The 15,670-nt window shown below is 41.2% G+C and overlaps 1 protein-coding gene across 1 annotated transcript in view; it reads right to left on the bottom strand.

The window, feature by feature from the left end:
* Positions 1-270: 270 nt before the first annotated feature.
* TPO (thyroid peroxidase) overlaps positions 271-15,670 on the bottom strand; it is a 198,021-nt gene continuing 182,621 nt past the window's right edge. The window contains exons 13-14 of the mRNA XM_073628886.1: positions 556-655; positions 271-283 (exon numbers count right to left, since the gene is read on the bottom strand). Coding sequence (XP_073484987.1) covers positions 271-283; positions 556-655 — 113 coding nt within the window. The remainder of the gene's footprint in view (positions 284-555; positions 656-15,670) is intronic.

Genomic DNA, 15,670 nt, shown 5'->3' on the forward strand with positions numbered 1-15,670 from the left:
TTAACTTGGACGTTTTGAAGGATATTCAGCTATTTGGGTATCTCTGTCTGATTACTTTTGTTTTTTACACACTACATTTTATTATGTTTTACATAAGTTAAATTGTGTTTTCACCAGGTATAAAGGGTATAGCACCATTAAATCCTCTATTTAAATAAATTGACTGAAATAATATACAGTATATTCCGGCATAAATTTTAAAGTAATCCTATGTGGTTCATTTTCTTTCAGCACACATGCATGTTTAGGCTGACAGGTCCAAATGAACAGCTATGGAGCTTCCCTGGCAAAAAGACAGAGAAAGATTGACATTGTTATCTGGAGAGGAGAGAACTGACAGATGGAGCTCCATGCACGCAGGTAGAAATACACAGATACAGATGTAAAGGCATGCATACACTCACTGGGGCATAGCGATACTGGCAGGCTAGTGACATTACATTGTCAATCATCTGCAGGTGAGATTGTACAAGAGACTTGTTATCCTACTGATTGACAGTAAACAAATGCACAATAAGTGGAAAGCGCAGCTGTACATATGTAACCACAACTTACCCTCTACACACTAAAATCCAGCACATTGCCGCCCAAGAAGCCAGCAGGATGGCACCTACAATGATTGATACTATGGCAGCACGAGGTAGGCGTCCAGAATCTGGGAATACAATGTCTATAATTAACACTAAAGCCATTCCATTCTAATTAAAAATATATAAGTTACAGTATTTTAACATAAACAACTGTAAGTCATTAAATGCAACAAAAGGCTGTTCCTGCTGTTCTGTCACTTTTTTAACCCATAGCGGGATCAAGTGTTTACTATTTTGGATTCTGAAGTGTCTAGCCAACATCTTTTTTTGATAGATTTAAAGAATTGTGTTTTCTTTGCTGTTTATGTTTGCTTGAAATGAAAAAACACAATTTGACTCCCAGCACATAATTCCCCACAGTGCATCTGCCAAACACATCATAGATGCATTTTGGATGCATTGACAATTGGTTGTCATTTACAGAGTGTTTGACAAAGATCCGTTAGGTGGAATCACAAACTTACAAACTCTAAGCGCATGGCTATATTATAATCTATTGGAAACATATTGGGTACTCTTGTATCTATTCATATGTTAAGATAGCTTTGTGGAATATTTATAATGCAGATGTATTTAAACTGTACAGGAATCAAAGTAGTGTCTACTTTTTTTAAAGTAAACTTGTGCCTTACCAGGACCATAGATAGGTTTACTTTAATGGCACCTTAAAAAAACCTTAGTTCCAGGTATGGGGTAGTATGTGACTCACTCTCCTCCCTCTCAGGTGATAGCATTGGTGGTTCGCTATTGTCTACCCAGGTGCCTGATGTTGTCACATGGGTGCTGGGACAGGGACCTCCTCTCTTTGTAAGTTCATGAGAAGTTGTGACATATAAACAGCTCTCAGACTTCTTAAAAGAGAAGTAAAGGAATTTTTCATTAATTTTTTTTGCACATTCATACTTACCTAGGTGGATGCAGCATGGGTCCGATACTGCATCTGTCCTCCGCCGCCTCTTCACTGAGAACCAAGCATTCTAATGCCCTCTACCTCTACGGTCGGATTTTCCGATGGAAAATGTGTGATAGGACCTTGTTGTCCGAAATTCTGACCGTGTGTGGGCTCCATCACACATTTTCCATAGGAATTTCCGACACACAAAGTTTGAGAGCTTGCTATAAAATTTTCCGATCGTGTGTACACAAATCCGACACACAAAGTGCCACGCATGCTCAGAATAAATTAAGAAACGAAAGCTATTGGCTACTGCCCCGTTTATAGTCCCGGCGTACGTGTGTTACGTCACCACGTTCAGAACGATCGGATTTTCCGACAACTTTGTGTGACCGTGTGTATGCAAGAAAAGTTTGAGCCAACATCCGTCGGAAAAAATCCATGGATTTTGTTGTCGGAATGTCCGATCAATGTCCGACCGTGTGTACAGGGAACTACAATGCTGATCGCTCAGGTTTCAGAACTCCGTGAGCAGAAAGCTGCAGATTGTCAGTCACAGCTCTCTGCTCTTCTCCCTCACTGGAGCACTAGCTGTGGAGGGGGCAGAACGGCCATCTCAGGCTCTCATCGTCTCACTAAGAGACTGAGTGGGGTGTCAGTCAAGACACCTGGCAAATCCAGACCCTGTGGTAGGGATGACGCCGTGCCTGGACTGACATTGCTGAAAATGGGTCACAGGAGTGCAAAACGAATTGCACTCCTGTAATACATAGGAGAAGTACAGCCAAACATGCTTTGGCTATACTTCTTCTTTAAAGTGAGCTTTGCGTTCAATCAGTATTAAACCCAAAAACAAAAATGTATTACATTGCAGCTTACCAATCCATAAAATGTGATGGCTGCATTTTCACTTATTCAGGGAAGCCTATCCCACCTCCACCTAAGAACAGTATCCAAGCCATCTCCATAAGATCGCCCCCCACCGCTATTAACTTTTTGGACCACCTCCCCCTCGCTTTAGATTGTAAGCTCCATCCACGAGCAGGGTCCTCCCGTCCCCCCTGTATTGATCTGCATTGTAATTGTACTGTCCCCCCTCTACATTGTAAAGCACCGTGCAAACTGTTGGCACTATATATATACTATATGATGATAATAATACACCCCATGTAAAAAGAAAAAGCCTTAGCAGAAAAAAGTAAAAAAATCTTACCTTCCTCCAGGGAAGGATTTTGCTGAGGGTGGATCAGGAGACATTTTCCCTCTAGGCCAGTACTAATAAGATATGTTGCTAAGATATTTCCCCATTTCCCCTGAGCTGGCCACTCAGCTGTCGGCTAATTGCCAGCTCCTATCTCTCTACAGTGAATCACTTGTTGATGATATCCTGCTCGTCAGTCCTGCCTACTTAAGCCATCCAGCCCAGATGATCTCTGCCTTCACCTTGGTCACACCTCTAGAGACGCTCTCCTGTGTTCCTATTACAGACTTACTTGGCTGAAATTCCTTCTGGTTCCAGATCCTGGTTGATGTTCTACTATGCTCATCTCTGGCTTCCTGATGTTTTGGCTTGTCTGACTATCCGTTCTGGTTCCTAAACTCTGGCTATGTTTTGACTATGTTTACTCTGTTTACCTTTTTTTTATTATTATTAAACAAGTGAGATTTAACTGTACTTCTGTCTCAGTCTGATTCATGGTTTCTGACACTGGCCATACAATAGGGAAAATAAACTACACCAAAGAGAAAAGGCATAGTAAAAGATGCCACATATAGAGCCACAGAGATATAGTGTCTGAAAAATGTAACTAATTAATTGTAACAAAATAGAAATGTATTCATTGTATAAATACACAATAATTTATTACACAAAGTATAAAATCAAATCAAAACCTCCACCGTTCACCATCTAATGACAACGTTGTCAATGGACAGACAAATACGAACGAACAGACTAACAAACATATAAGGGAACTACACGTGCAAAAATATATGGCCCATGGAAATGCTGTATAAGTATAAGCAGTGTGGCAAAAGCAGACGTGGGGCCAGGCAGTCCTATTGTGAAAGGATATAAAAAAATGGCAGGAACATGTATGACTCAAAGTCCTGTGTCCTATGGATTGCAACATATTTCAGTGCTCATGATATGTATATTAATTTGCTTTGATCCAGTATGCGAATACCCCTTTGCCGTATACCCCTAACAGCCATCAAAAGCATACCTTGTCTATAATTTTTCAAATTGTACGATTTTGTATGACTTTGAGTCATATAGGTTCCTGCCATTTTTTTAAATGTCTGGTGTTGCCACACTGCTTATACGTATACAGCATTTCCATGGCCCATATATTTTTGCACGTGTAGTGAAGACGTTTCCTTATATGTTTGTTAGTCTGTTAGTTTGTCTGTCCATTGACAACGTTGTCATTGGATGGTGAACGGTGGAGGTTTATTGATTTGATTTTATACCTTGTGTAATAAATTATTGTGTATTTATACAATTAATAAATTTCTATTATGTTACAATTAATTAGTTTAATTTTTCAGATACTATATCTCTGTGGCTCTATATGTGGCTTTTCTCTTTAGTGTAGTTTCTTTTCCCCATGTGTTGCTTAAGGCCTAATTAAATCTGCACTATGTTATCCTGCTCAAGCTTATGGAAAGGTCTTTGCTTACAAGTTGTTACTAAGGATGAGCTGAACTGGCTTAGATTCGGTTAAAGCAAGGTTCAAATTTCAAAGGAGTTCGAACGAGGAACCCAAACCCCATTACAGTCAATGGGAATCTAATCTGTCAAATGAAAAATGCCAAAATTGTGTGCTAATAGACAGTTTTGTAAAAAAATAGCATGGGGGTGGATACTGCCCTGAGGAACATGAACCAATGCAAATTACTGTTATTAAGAGAAAAAAATGATTTAAATTGCAGACAGATGACTTTTCCCTTCTGACTCCTTTTTGTAAAAGCAAAAATGGCAAAGGTAAATCTTTACAAAAACAAACAAAAAAGAACACATTTGTGAGGTCCCCCAAAAATCCATACCAGACCCTTTGTCTGAGGATGCAATTTGGCTGGCAAGGGAAGGGAGAAAAAGACCAAACAACCTGGGTGGTTCCTGCAGGGAGGAAAACAGCCAGGAGGACTGGTGAGTGATACAGTCAAAGGACTGAGAGGCATGCCTGAAGGGACTGGCAGTCTGGGATTAATGCAGAGTCGGTCTGAGTGGGCTGTGGAGTTGTGGCCAAGAGGGCTAGTGAAAGGGGCAGCTGCAGCCAGGTGGACTGGCAGTGCCTGAAGAGGTGGCACTGGGATCAGTAGCCACAGGTATAGGAAAGCTAAGCACTGGGACATTTTTTTTCTGCTACACTACCAAAGGGGCACATGGTCCCTGCCAGCAAAGTGTATCTGCTACAGATCTAACTGGATCTAAGTTGAATAATCTTTTCAGTGCTAGCTGGTCCTGGGAGATGTAGTTCTACAAGCAAGATTGTGCTGGAGTTGGAAGAGGAGAAGTGTATATACTGTGTGTATATAGTTGTGTCCCTGAAGAATTATCTTTGTGCTGTCCCCTATCCAAGTTCTACTCCCCTAATAAAATACAAAAAAACAAAGCTACAATATTGATTGCTGACTCCAGTGTGTGGTGGAAAATTTGTGTGCCTGGCTGTGCGGGGTAGGAGATACCCAAATTCACCAGCAGCTCCTACAGGGGTAGCACCAGGGCTTTTTTTCAGCGGGAACGCGGGGGAACGCAGTTCCGGCACCTCCAGCACTGACTGTATGTAATGGTAAGGGGGGCTGGGGTGTGCTGCAGGGTCTATTGATGCTGGCTGCTGAGGGATCTATTCTACCTGGAGGGGATCTATTTTTGCAGGGGGGGTCTATTCTTACTGGTGGGGGACCTATTGTTGCTGGGGGGGTGGGTCTTGTATCGCTGAGGGGTCAGTTATGGCTGGGAGAGATCTACTGTTGAGGGAGGGGACTATTATTGCTGGCTGCCGGAGAGTCTATTAATTGCGGTCCTTTTTTGCTAGAAATAGCTCCTGAGGGAGTTTATTCTGCATTTTCACAGATCTTACTGTGGACAAGCTTTCCATATGTGGAGGTTTAACCAATTTTCCTCCAGGCTTAAAGATGCCCCCTTGAGCTTTGCAATGACCTTGAAGTGTGTTTTGGCTTTTGCAGCCAAATTGGGATAACACCTACCTATTTGTTACATGTTCTCAGTCGCCTAGCATTATTTAAAGGAACATTTTAAAAATTGCTGCTCAGATTTTGCTTGCTCTTTTCCTGAAAACATTCCTGTTCTGTTATCTCTACCTGTTGGTCAGGTCTATACTTCTACTGTTGAATGGAGATCACTCCTGCCTGGTAGTTCTGGTTTCTTTTAGTGTCGGGTGCTGTAACACAGAAAGTGTTTAAGTACCCAGCACGCTGCTTCCGCTCTGCATGTTGCTGGCGGATGCACCACGGCACCCCGGTGTGTGCAAAACTGTACCTAATGTGGACTGCCCTGCCACCCCAGACACACTTTTTGTGGTCCATTTTCTTTAGCCCAAAGAAATCTTCACCAACCATGAAAGGGCAATTTCATTGTGTTTACCTCTAGACCAAAGTTTTCCAGTCTTTTCCTGCCTTTTACACTGGCTTCCAACAAACCCACCAAGGAGGTGATGTCACTGGGCCTTCTCCTGGGATTCTGGAGAAACTGAAATGCTTATAAGAAGATACTCCTGCATAGTGCTTGCAAGACTAATGCCGCGTACAGACAATTGGAATGTCCGACAACCAAACCGTGGATTTATTTCCGACGGATGTTGGCTCAAACTTGTCTCACATACTCATGGTAGCACCAATGTTGTCGGAAATTCCGATCGCCAAGAATACGCTGACGTACAACACATACGACGGCACTATAAAAAGGAAGTTCAATACCAAGTGCGCCACCCTTTGGGTTCGTATCTGTTTTTCAGTGCGTGTAGTCAGTTCGTATCTGTTTTACAGTGCGTTCTTGTCTGCTCGTTTCTGATTTTCAGCTCGCTCTTCTCAGGCCTTTCTAATTTTCAGTGCATTCTGTTAGTTCGTTCTACCCAGCCGATCATTTGATGCCATGTTGCGGTTACGTACTCATCATAGAGTTCGTGCTATGCAGGGGCTTGGTGTTGGGGTTCTTACTTTGACCCAAGTCCAGTCCATGAACAGGGGAGGAGGAGTTCATGGACTAAGAATTGGTTGCTCCAGCGTGAGCAATTCTCTCATATGCCTTTGTTGCGGGAGATCCAGGAGAATAATCCTGATGATTTTAGGAATTATCTCCAGATGACAGACCCCATTTTTCCCCATCTATTGGCTTTGCTGTCCTCTTATATTACCAAGCAGGACACCTGCATGCGGCAAGCCATCACTCCGGAACCAAGGCTCGTCGCCACCTTGCGGTACTTGGCGACGGGGAAAAGTCTGCAGGACATCAAGTTCTCGACAGGCATCTCCCCCCAGGCCCTGGGGATCATTATTCCAGAGACTTGTTCTGGTATCATACAGGTCCTGCAGAAGGACTATATTAAGGTAATTTTTATCCTTTACATCACATGTATTTATTGTTTGCAAACGTATTGGATTTATTTCATCATTCCCTAATTACCATGATTGCAATATGATGTGAATGTCCTCTTTGTCCTCATACATGCTGGAAGCTTTTAATGCTCTTTTTTGTCCTTCATGCATATTTGCCTTCACTAACCTCCCCAGCATGCTATCTTGGGCCCATACACACCTAGTCTAGTCACTTAAAAATGTATTTTGTCAGCTCCATAGTAGTGTTTTACCCTAAACACGCCCTTAAATGTTTACAAATGTTATTTGTGTCCTTAAATTCAGGCAGAGTGCAAGAGGCTTTTTTTGGGGGGGGGCAAACTCATTTGGAACACTCCCTCCCTCCCAACCACTAAGTCAACCGATACCAATCCTCTATCTGCTGACTTATCCAAACCCATACACACTTCACCAAAGCATGTAGTGCAAGGGCCTGCCTGAATACTTTCAAATGGTACTGTTTAAAATTTTGTTCTCCTATTATCTTGATAGGTAATTGCAGAATGTAAAAATGTGCTTCAATTTGTACAGTCAGTTTCCTTCAACCCCACAGGAATGGTAGACGGTGGCATCCCACTTTGCCTAGAGGTGGGACTTTCCTAACTGGGGAGAGGCAATCGATGGGAAACACGTCCACATCATCCCATATAGTATAGTGATGTTGGCAGTGGTGTCAGCGACATACAAGTTTTTTGTATATGGATGTGGGGAAGAATGGCCGGGTGTCGAATGGTGGAGTCATCACCCAGACGGAGTTCTACAGACAGCTCCAGAATGGTGGCTTGGGCATGCCACCTGTGGAAGACAATCGGTGTGGTCTTCCATTTGTTTTCGTCCCTGATGAAGCGTTTGAGCTAGGAGAACATCTGATGCAGCCGTTCCCCATGAGGACCCTCATCCCGGACCAGAGGGTTTTTAATTACCGGAATCAACCCTGATGGCATTTGAAGCTGGCTGTCCTGGTTTGCCCCCCCAAAGTGCCTGCGAAGTCAGACAAAAATATCTGGAGAACTTTGCGGGTAGGGGGGCCACTGATATGCCAGCAAATGTGTAAAACATTTTTTTAATAATTTTTTTTTTAATAAACTAATATTTCATTGGATTTACTGCTTGTGTTTCTTTTAGCTGTCTCCTAGGTTCTCCAATTGGCTTTACTTTTTGGCCATTTTCTACAATAGTGCAAACGTAATTTATTTGATACATGAGGTGACAATCTCTTCTTCAGCTAACTATTATGTTGTGGGTCTGCTACGCACACACATTGTTTTTGTTGTTAATGTATGTAATGCATTAATGAGAAAAATAATCATCCTTTTCAGCACCATGAATTAATTGTTTAGAGTCCCTAAAATGGCCAGATTGGGGCCAATTTTAGAGCACTGTGGGGGTTATTTACTAAAGGCAAATCCACTTTGCACTACAAAGTGCACTTGTAGTGCAAAGTGGATTTGCCTTTAGTAAATAACCCCCATTGTCACTGTAAATTAAACACCAACTTACTCCAAAAACTGGTATTGAGCATTGAAAGAAGAAGCCACACATTGTTGAGTATAAAAACATTTTACTCTGTGCACATTCACATGTGCTTTAGAAAAGGGTTTTTGAACAAACCAACATCTTTGGTGTATAACATTTTTTGTTTGATATTATAAATATCCTTTTTTTGGTTAAACAGGCATGTTTAAAACCATAACATACACAACTCGGGAACTTACAAAGTTCAACCTTAAAAAGTGAAGGCAATATCAGACATTAATATGTCCAAACTGTGTTGATCTTGCCTTCATCAGATGGGGTGATGTCACCCCTGTAAAAGCCAAATTTTGAAGATGCACACAAATTGGGATTCAAAATGTGGATTTCCCTAATTTCAACATGTGCTATCTCCCATCATGGGGGATCAATGGATGTGTTTCGGGGGTGCAAATCCTTCCTCTCACCTACTTGAGTTGGGAGGAAGGGGTTGCACCCCCAAAACGCATACATTGATATCCCGTGATGGCAGATAGCACATATTGACACACTGTGTGCATCTTCAAAATTTGGCTTTTAAAATACTTTAAAACTTGATTTAAAAAAGTCCTCGACAAAACAATACAATTTTTGTGTGTTTTAAATTCTGCCTAAAACATCAATGGTGTTCTTCACTTTTTGTTGAACATCATTGATGTTTTCCTTTATCTTTTCTAAATCACGATTGCACACCATGATCTCCACAATAAGGACGCGGGCACTTGCACTGGTGAAATGACATCCACATCACCTAAAAAGAATAAAACACACCATGTATTATAAATATGCAGGCATACATCTATTACCTGAAGCTGTTGTCTCAGACACTCACCTGTTGTGGTCACCATTTCGCCTAATTCATGTACCTCGGAATCCACATCTTCAGGTTGTGGTATGGGGATTTCCCCTTCTTTAGGAGGTTGGGGGTCCATGGTGTCTTCAGATGTCCCGAGTATTTTCTCCCTTATGTGAATAAAAAAAGGTATACACAGCACACAGATATTTGAGGCAAGAAATAGGAATATGAAACATTGCTTGGAAGTGTCATAAAATTGTCTGTTTTGGCAGAGTTCCAAGCTGAAGACATGATTTTTCCCTTTCTTCAAGCTGGAATACTTACCTTTTTTGTTAAAGTTTCCCACATGGAGACACCCCTAGTATCCACTGGAGCACCTGTGTGGGACACCCTGAAAAGGGCGTTCTGGTGTCCCACACTAGTGCTCCTGCATCCAGATGTGTAAACAGCTGCTGAGTGTCCTCTCCTTACACTGAATCAAGTTTGCATTTAATTCTAGTTACAAACCCATCTAGTCAATAAACTTCTTTTAATATACAAATAGGGATGAACAAATGTAGTTAATCTGCATCTGCCAAAAACATTGAGGGAACGAACGATGTTTACTACGAATGATTACTGGATTACTGTGCCCTTGAACCTGGAACTTGCCATTTTAAACTGTACAGTAAAGAAAAGCAAATGGAGTAGCAAGAAAGTAATAATAATAATAGGAACACATGACACAATACTTACTTTTTTGCAGCACTCTCTTGATTCTTCTGTACTGATCGTGCTCAATTTGAGGTCTGACCAGTTGATCCTTGGATCGCCGTACCCCAAAATTCTTCTGCAGACTTTTCACAACTTTACTTATGATTTTGGCCTTTCTCAAATTTGGGTTTCTGTAAGGTCCATATTTCACATCATAGTCGGCCCTCTTCAAGATGTCCTCCATCTACACCATCTCAACAAAGGACATATTTGATGCCTTAAATCTCCTGGATTGGGACGTTTGTGGCTCCGGGCTTTCCTTGTCGTTGCTGCTCTCCTCTGCATGCACCTGCTCTGTCTCCGTCATGTGCTCTCCCACTGTGCCGAAAGAGAAGGGGTGGGGAATATACTAGAAAGAAGGGCAGGGGCAGGCGGAGTTTCACACATGTGCAGTGTATATAAAGCATAACACGTGTGCCTCGTACGTACGATCTGTGAGCGGAGGACGGAGTAGCATAAGCGCCGATCGTGCTAACGAAGGTACAATTTTAACTTGGGGCATCAGTGACCTATACTGCTTCTAGATTGAGGCCTATATTGGGACAAGATTATGAGAGTTTAGCCTGACATTAGGGTTTGTCTTGTGTTGTGTCTTGCAGATAAAATTAATAGATTCAACGATCATGACTTCCTCCCCAACTTCATTGATAAATACAGAGAGCTGCCTTGTCTGTGGCAGGTGAAACACCCTTTTTATAACAATAAAATAAAGAGGAAGGTGGCGCTGGATCAATTGCTGGAATTGGTGAAGCTGGTGATTCCCACGGCAACCATCCCCTATTTGAGGTGCAAAATAGGTGGCCTGAGGAGCAGATATAATAGGGAGCGCAAGAAGGTCCAGGATTCCATGAGATCAAGAGCAGCAGCAGATGACATTTATGTCCGAGGCTCTGATACTACGACAGACTGCGGTTTTTGTCAGACCAGACTGAATTCAGGCCATCACTCTCAACCCTTCCTTCCACTCTTCCTTCCACTCTTCCTGCCAAACAAAATGAGGCTTCTGACGTATAACCTGGGCCTTCCACCCAGGAAGATGTGGTGGAGCCCAGCTTGAGTCAGGTATAGCATTGTTCAACATATTTCTTGTCACAAAATTAATGATGTTAACTAGATGTTATTGTTGATCACTCATTTCTGATTTAACAAAGTGGTTTACATATCAATCGACAGTAGTACCCAAAAATGATTGGGACAAGAATGAAAAATGCTTTGGTCAGAATGATAGTCTTTTCTTTTTGTTAACATTTAATTTGCAACAGTCACAAGCTCAAAATTGTGTGTGTTTGATGACCAAAAAAATAAAACTATGTCCCATTTTCATACACAGGAAAGTCTCAGCCAGGAGGAGGCGGGGGAAGGTGGCAGCCAAGAGGTGGCCGTGGAAAGTGGCAGCCAGGAGGTGGCCGTGCCCAGTAGCCTGACCGAATCGCAGGTTCCTCCCCTCCGCATTCCAACAAAAAGGCCCAGGAAGGGGAGTAACGTGGTGGAGTTGGCACTTTCTTTGATTCGGCAGGCTACTGCGGCCCTCAGAACCATCCCCAATGTTCAAGAGGCCTATGCCTGCATGGCAGCCAGCAAAATGCAGGAAATGGAGGTGGACCAACGCCTCATTTGTGAGGAAGTCGTCTATCAGGCCCTAAATAAGGGGGTGATGGGCGAACTCAAAAAAAAAGTCACGTATGTGAGTTGGACCATACTCCTCTTCCACCTCCTGCCACAATTCCAACACCACAGCCACAGTCTGGAAGGAAGTGTGCAAGGAAGTCTTGAGAGTGATGGTCTGGGTTCGGTCTGGTCTGGCAAAAGACACAGGCAGTTTTAAGACCACAGCCTCAGATATGACAGCTGCTGCTGCTCCCAATCTCTTGGAGTCCTGAACCGGATTGTGCTCCTCATTAAATGGACTCCTCAGGCTACGAATTTTGCCTGTCAAATTGATGTCTGCCCTGGGGTACAAAGGCTTCCCCAATTTCAACAGTTTATCCAGCGTTGCCTTCCTCTTTATTATGTTATGACCCCTAATAAATGTCTATTTTTTTCACAAATACTTGGCTAGGTATTTTACTTCAAAAAGGACAGTTTGTTTGTGAGTAGGCAGGTACATTTCAAAAATACAAGTTCAAATTAAAATTACCTAGTGACACCAAACCAACCAATTTCCTTGAGGTTAAAAAATATAAGATAATAATGGTGTTGTGGTAACTTGACACACAAAACGACAAAAAAAAATTATGGAGATCACTAGAAAAAAAACATTAAAAAAAAAAAAAAATCAGGAGATCTTGATAAAAAAAAAAATGTAGATAACTATAAAAAAATTCTAAACATTATTCTGGAGATCTGGCGAAAAAAAAATATAAAGAAATCACAAGAAATAATAAAGAAATCAGTTTGTAAGAACTCTGTGTGAATATCAGCAGCAAAACAACTTCATTATTCTAGCATTATAAAGAAGAAGAGAATGCGCTGCATTAAGAGATTTAAAAATTTGCAGCGTAACGAATGTGCTATCTCCATTATGAACGCTAGTTTTACCAGACCGAGCACTTCCGTCTCGTACTTGATTCAGAGCATGCGTGGAATTTTATGCGTTGGAATTGTGTACACATGCTCGGAAGTTACGGCAACAGATTTTGTTGTCGGAAAATTTGAGATCCAGCTCTCAAACATCTGTTGTTGGAAATTCCAACATGAAATGTCCGATGGAGCCTACACACGGTCGGAACTTCCGACAACAAGCTCACATCAAACATTTGTTGTCGGAAATTCTGATCGTCTGTACATGCCGTAAGGCTCCTCAGTGTTCCCAGGCCCAGAGATGTCACCCTTGCCTATGGCATATGGCTGGAAGCTGGGGTGAGTATGCCAAGTAACTTTAACTTTTTTATTCTAATGCTCTGTTGTATTTTTTATGTTCTTATTAAAGATTTAAAATACATACCAAAACAGGAAAGATTCTCGTACATATACCGCCAAACAGAATCACTACAGTAGTTTGCTCTTATGCTAACAAGGATTGCTAGAGTGACTCTAGTGATGGGCACTCAAAATAATCAGCATGTATTTTTTTGTTATTTTTTTGTTTTTTATTTAAGGGTGGAGGGGGGGTATCTACAAGACAAACAGACTGTGCATTTTATGCAAATTCTGCTTTAAAAAGTATTTTTTTTCTTTTAGAAAATGTCTTTATTCTAAAACAAATTATTTAACCAGTTTAAATGCAAAATGTGCTTAGTGGAGTTTTTTGTAATAGCATATTATACACCACCACTGACAATATCTACGATAGGCAATTAAATCTAGCAAACATTTAGCATCTCACTGATGAAAAGGGTACAAATGACTGTCTGTTTTTAGGAAGCTATGTAGATAGACTATTGAACAGTGCCAGTTTTTTCTCATAATAGCTCAGAAAAAAAGATCATCTTGCGGGGTCCCAGCGCATTTTCATTTCAGGCATAACTGCACCGGTGAAATATTTTGTCATGCAAAATAAGTTATATAGTTACCTCTGTTGTTTTTGTTCTATCCCAAAAACTAAGTACTAATGAAAATCAATGGTGACATTTATTTAGTCAAAGTTTGCAGTGCAATTATTTTAATAGCCGCTTGTTTCAAACTGAAGGAGGCATTTAATCCATGAACCTGGGATTCAAAACATATCCTTTTTTCTGGTAATTGATTTGGAAGAGAAAAATGATTCAAAACATATTCATAGTCACAACGAAATAATCAGCTGGTATTATACCTTTATCTGTAGCTTTCATAAAGAAAAACAATAACTTATCAGCATCTATCACAAAGTATAATGAATCATTACCAGCTGAAGCACAATTATATGTAAAAGCGCGTTAGTGTCTGGACTTTCCTCCTGGCCAAAGACATTTTTGTCTGCAGTTAGCCATAGAAATACAGACAGTGGGGTTGATTTACCAAAACTGGAGCGTGCACAGTGTGGTGCAGCTCTGCATAGAAACCAGTCAGCATCCATTTTTTTGTCAAAGCCTAATTGAACAAGCTGAAGTTAGAAGCTGATGGGCTACCATGCACAGCTGCACCAGATCTTGCACTTTCCAGTCTTAGTAAATCAACCCAAATGTCACCATTTCAGACTAAGGCAGCCTACACATTAGGTCGGGTTCACACTATTGTGAATTGGATGTGGGATCCCCGCATCCAATTTGTAATAGCAGGAGAATGTAACTGGCTCTCTATGGAGTGCAACCAGGAGCCCTGTGCATCTTTTGGTCCGTTTCAGGTCTGAATGCATCCCAAAATTCGGGCTGAAATCAGACCTGAAATGGTGAACCAAGACTCACGGGACCCCTGCTGGGCATTTTTTTACAGATCTAAATGCAGCCTATTGTTTTTAAATGAGCGTAAACTTGCACTGTGTATATAGTGCAGTAATAGCAGTTGTCCAGCAATAGTGTCAGTTAGAGGGTTTAGGCAAACCACTTAACACTCACAGCCACTTTTACAATGAAAAAAAATTGTTTCTGTTACTGCTTACAAAGTGTTAGCTGCAGCGTAGAGTCCTTCTAAATCTATTAGTCTACCTAACAGTACCCTATCCACAAGTCGAAAATGTTGCTGTCTAAGGGTGGCTACTTTGATCTTTCATAGATACTGCATAAGAGTGAGTGTAGTCATTCTAAGATAGGCAAGATCACCAGGTGAAAATAAAGAAAATAAATAAAACTAATATAGCCACCACATCTAGGAATTGGTAAGCTGCAATATGTTGCAGTACTCTATATATTAAAGCAAAACTTAACCCACTTATTTACCTGTTTTCCAAAACAGTTACTTTTAAGGCATGCCATAAATGATAGCTGTCACAGTTGCTTAGGTTCTTAACCAAACTGTCAAGCAATCAAATTGCTGCTTGCATAACTAGTCACATGTGCAGCACCATGACAACTACAAATTAAACAGCGAGTAACATGGCAGCTTCCTTTGCTGCAAATGATAGAAGGGTTTAGTTTCTCTTTAACCTGCATTTAAGCCATAATCCAATGGTTCTGGGCATACAGTTGCACAGTCATGCAATAATTTTCATGGATAATTTCTCATGAATGAGAAATTAACCCCTTGTGATAAAAATGTAGCCATTTACATAATTCTTGTTATAAAAATGTAATGCAATTTTTAGTGATGTATTAAACAACCTTACTGGTTAACTTCCCTTATGGCTTTCCAAGACTTACACATGTAGACACCATGGGGGTTATTTACGAAAGGCAAATCCACTTTGCACTACAAGTGCAAACTACAAGTGCAAAGTGCACTTGGAAGTGCAATCGCTGTAAATCTGAGGGATAGATCTGAAATGAGGGGAAGCTCTGCTGATTTAATTATCCAATTATGTGCAAGCTAAAATGCTGTTTTTCATTATCCTTGCATGTCCCCCTCAGATCTACAGCGACTGCACTTCCAAGTGCACTTTCAGTGCAATTTCAAGTGCACTTTGCACTTGTAGTACAAAGTGGATTTGCCTTTAGTAAATAACCCCCCATGTTT

Source organism: Aquarana catesbeiana, linkage group LG04, assembly GCF_042186555.1.
Source record: "Aquarana catesbeiana isolate 2022-GZ linkage group LG04, ASM4218655v1, whole genome shotgun sequence".
Classification (NCBI taxonomy): Eukaryota; Metazoa; Chordata; class Amphibia; order Anura; family Ranidae; genus Aquarana; species Aquarana catesbeiana.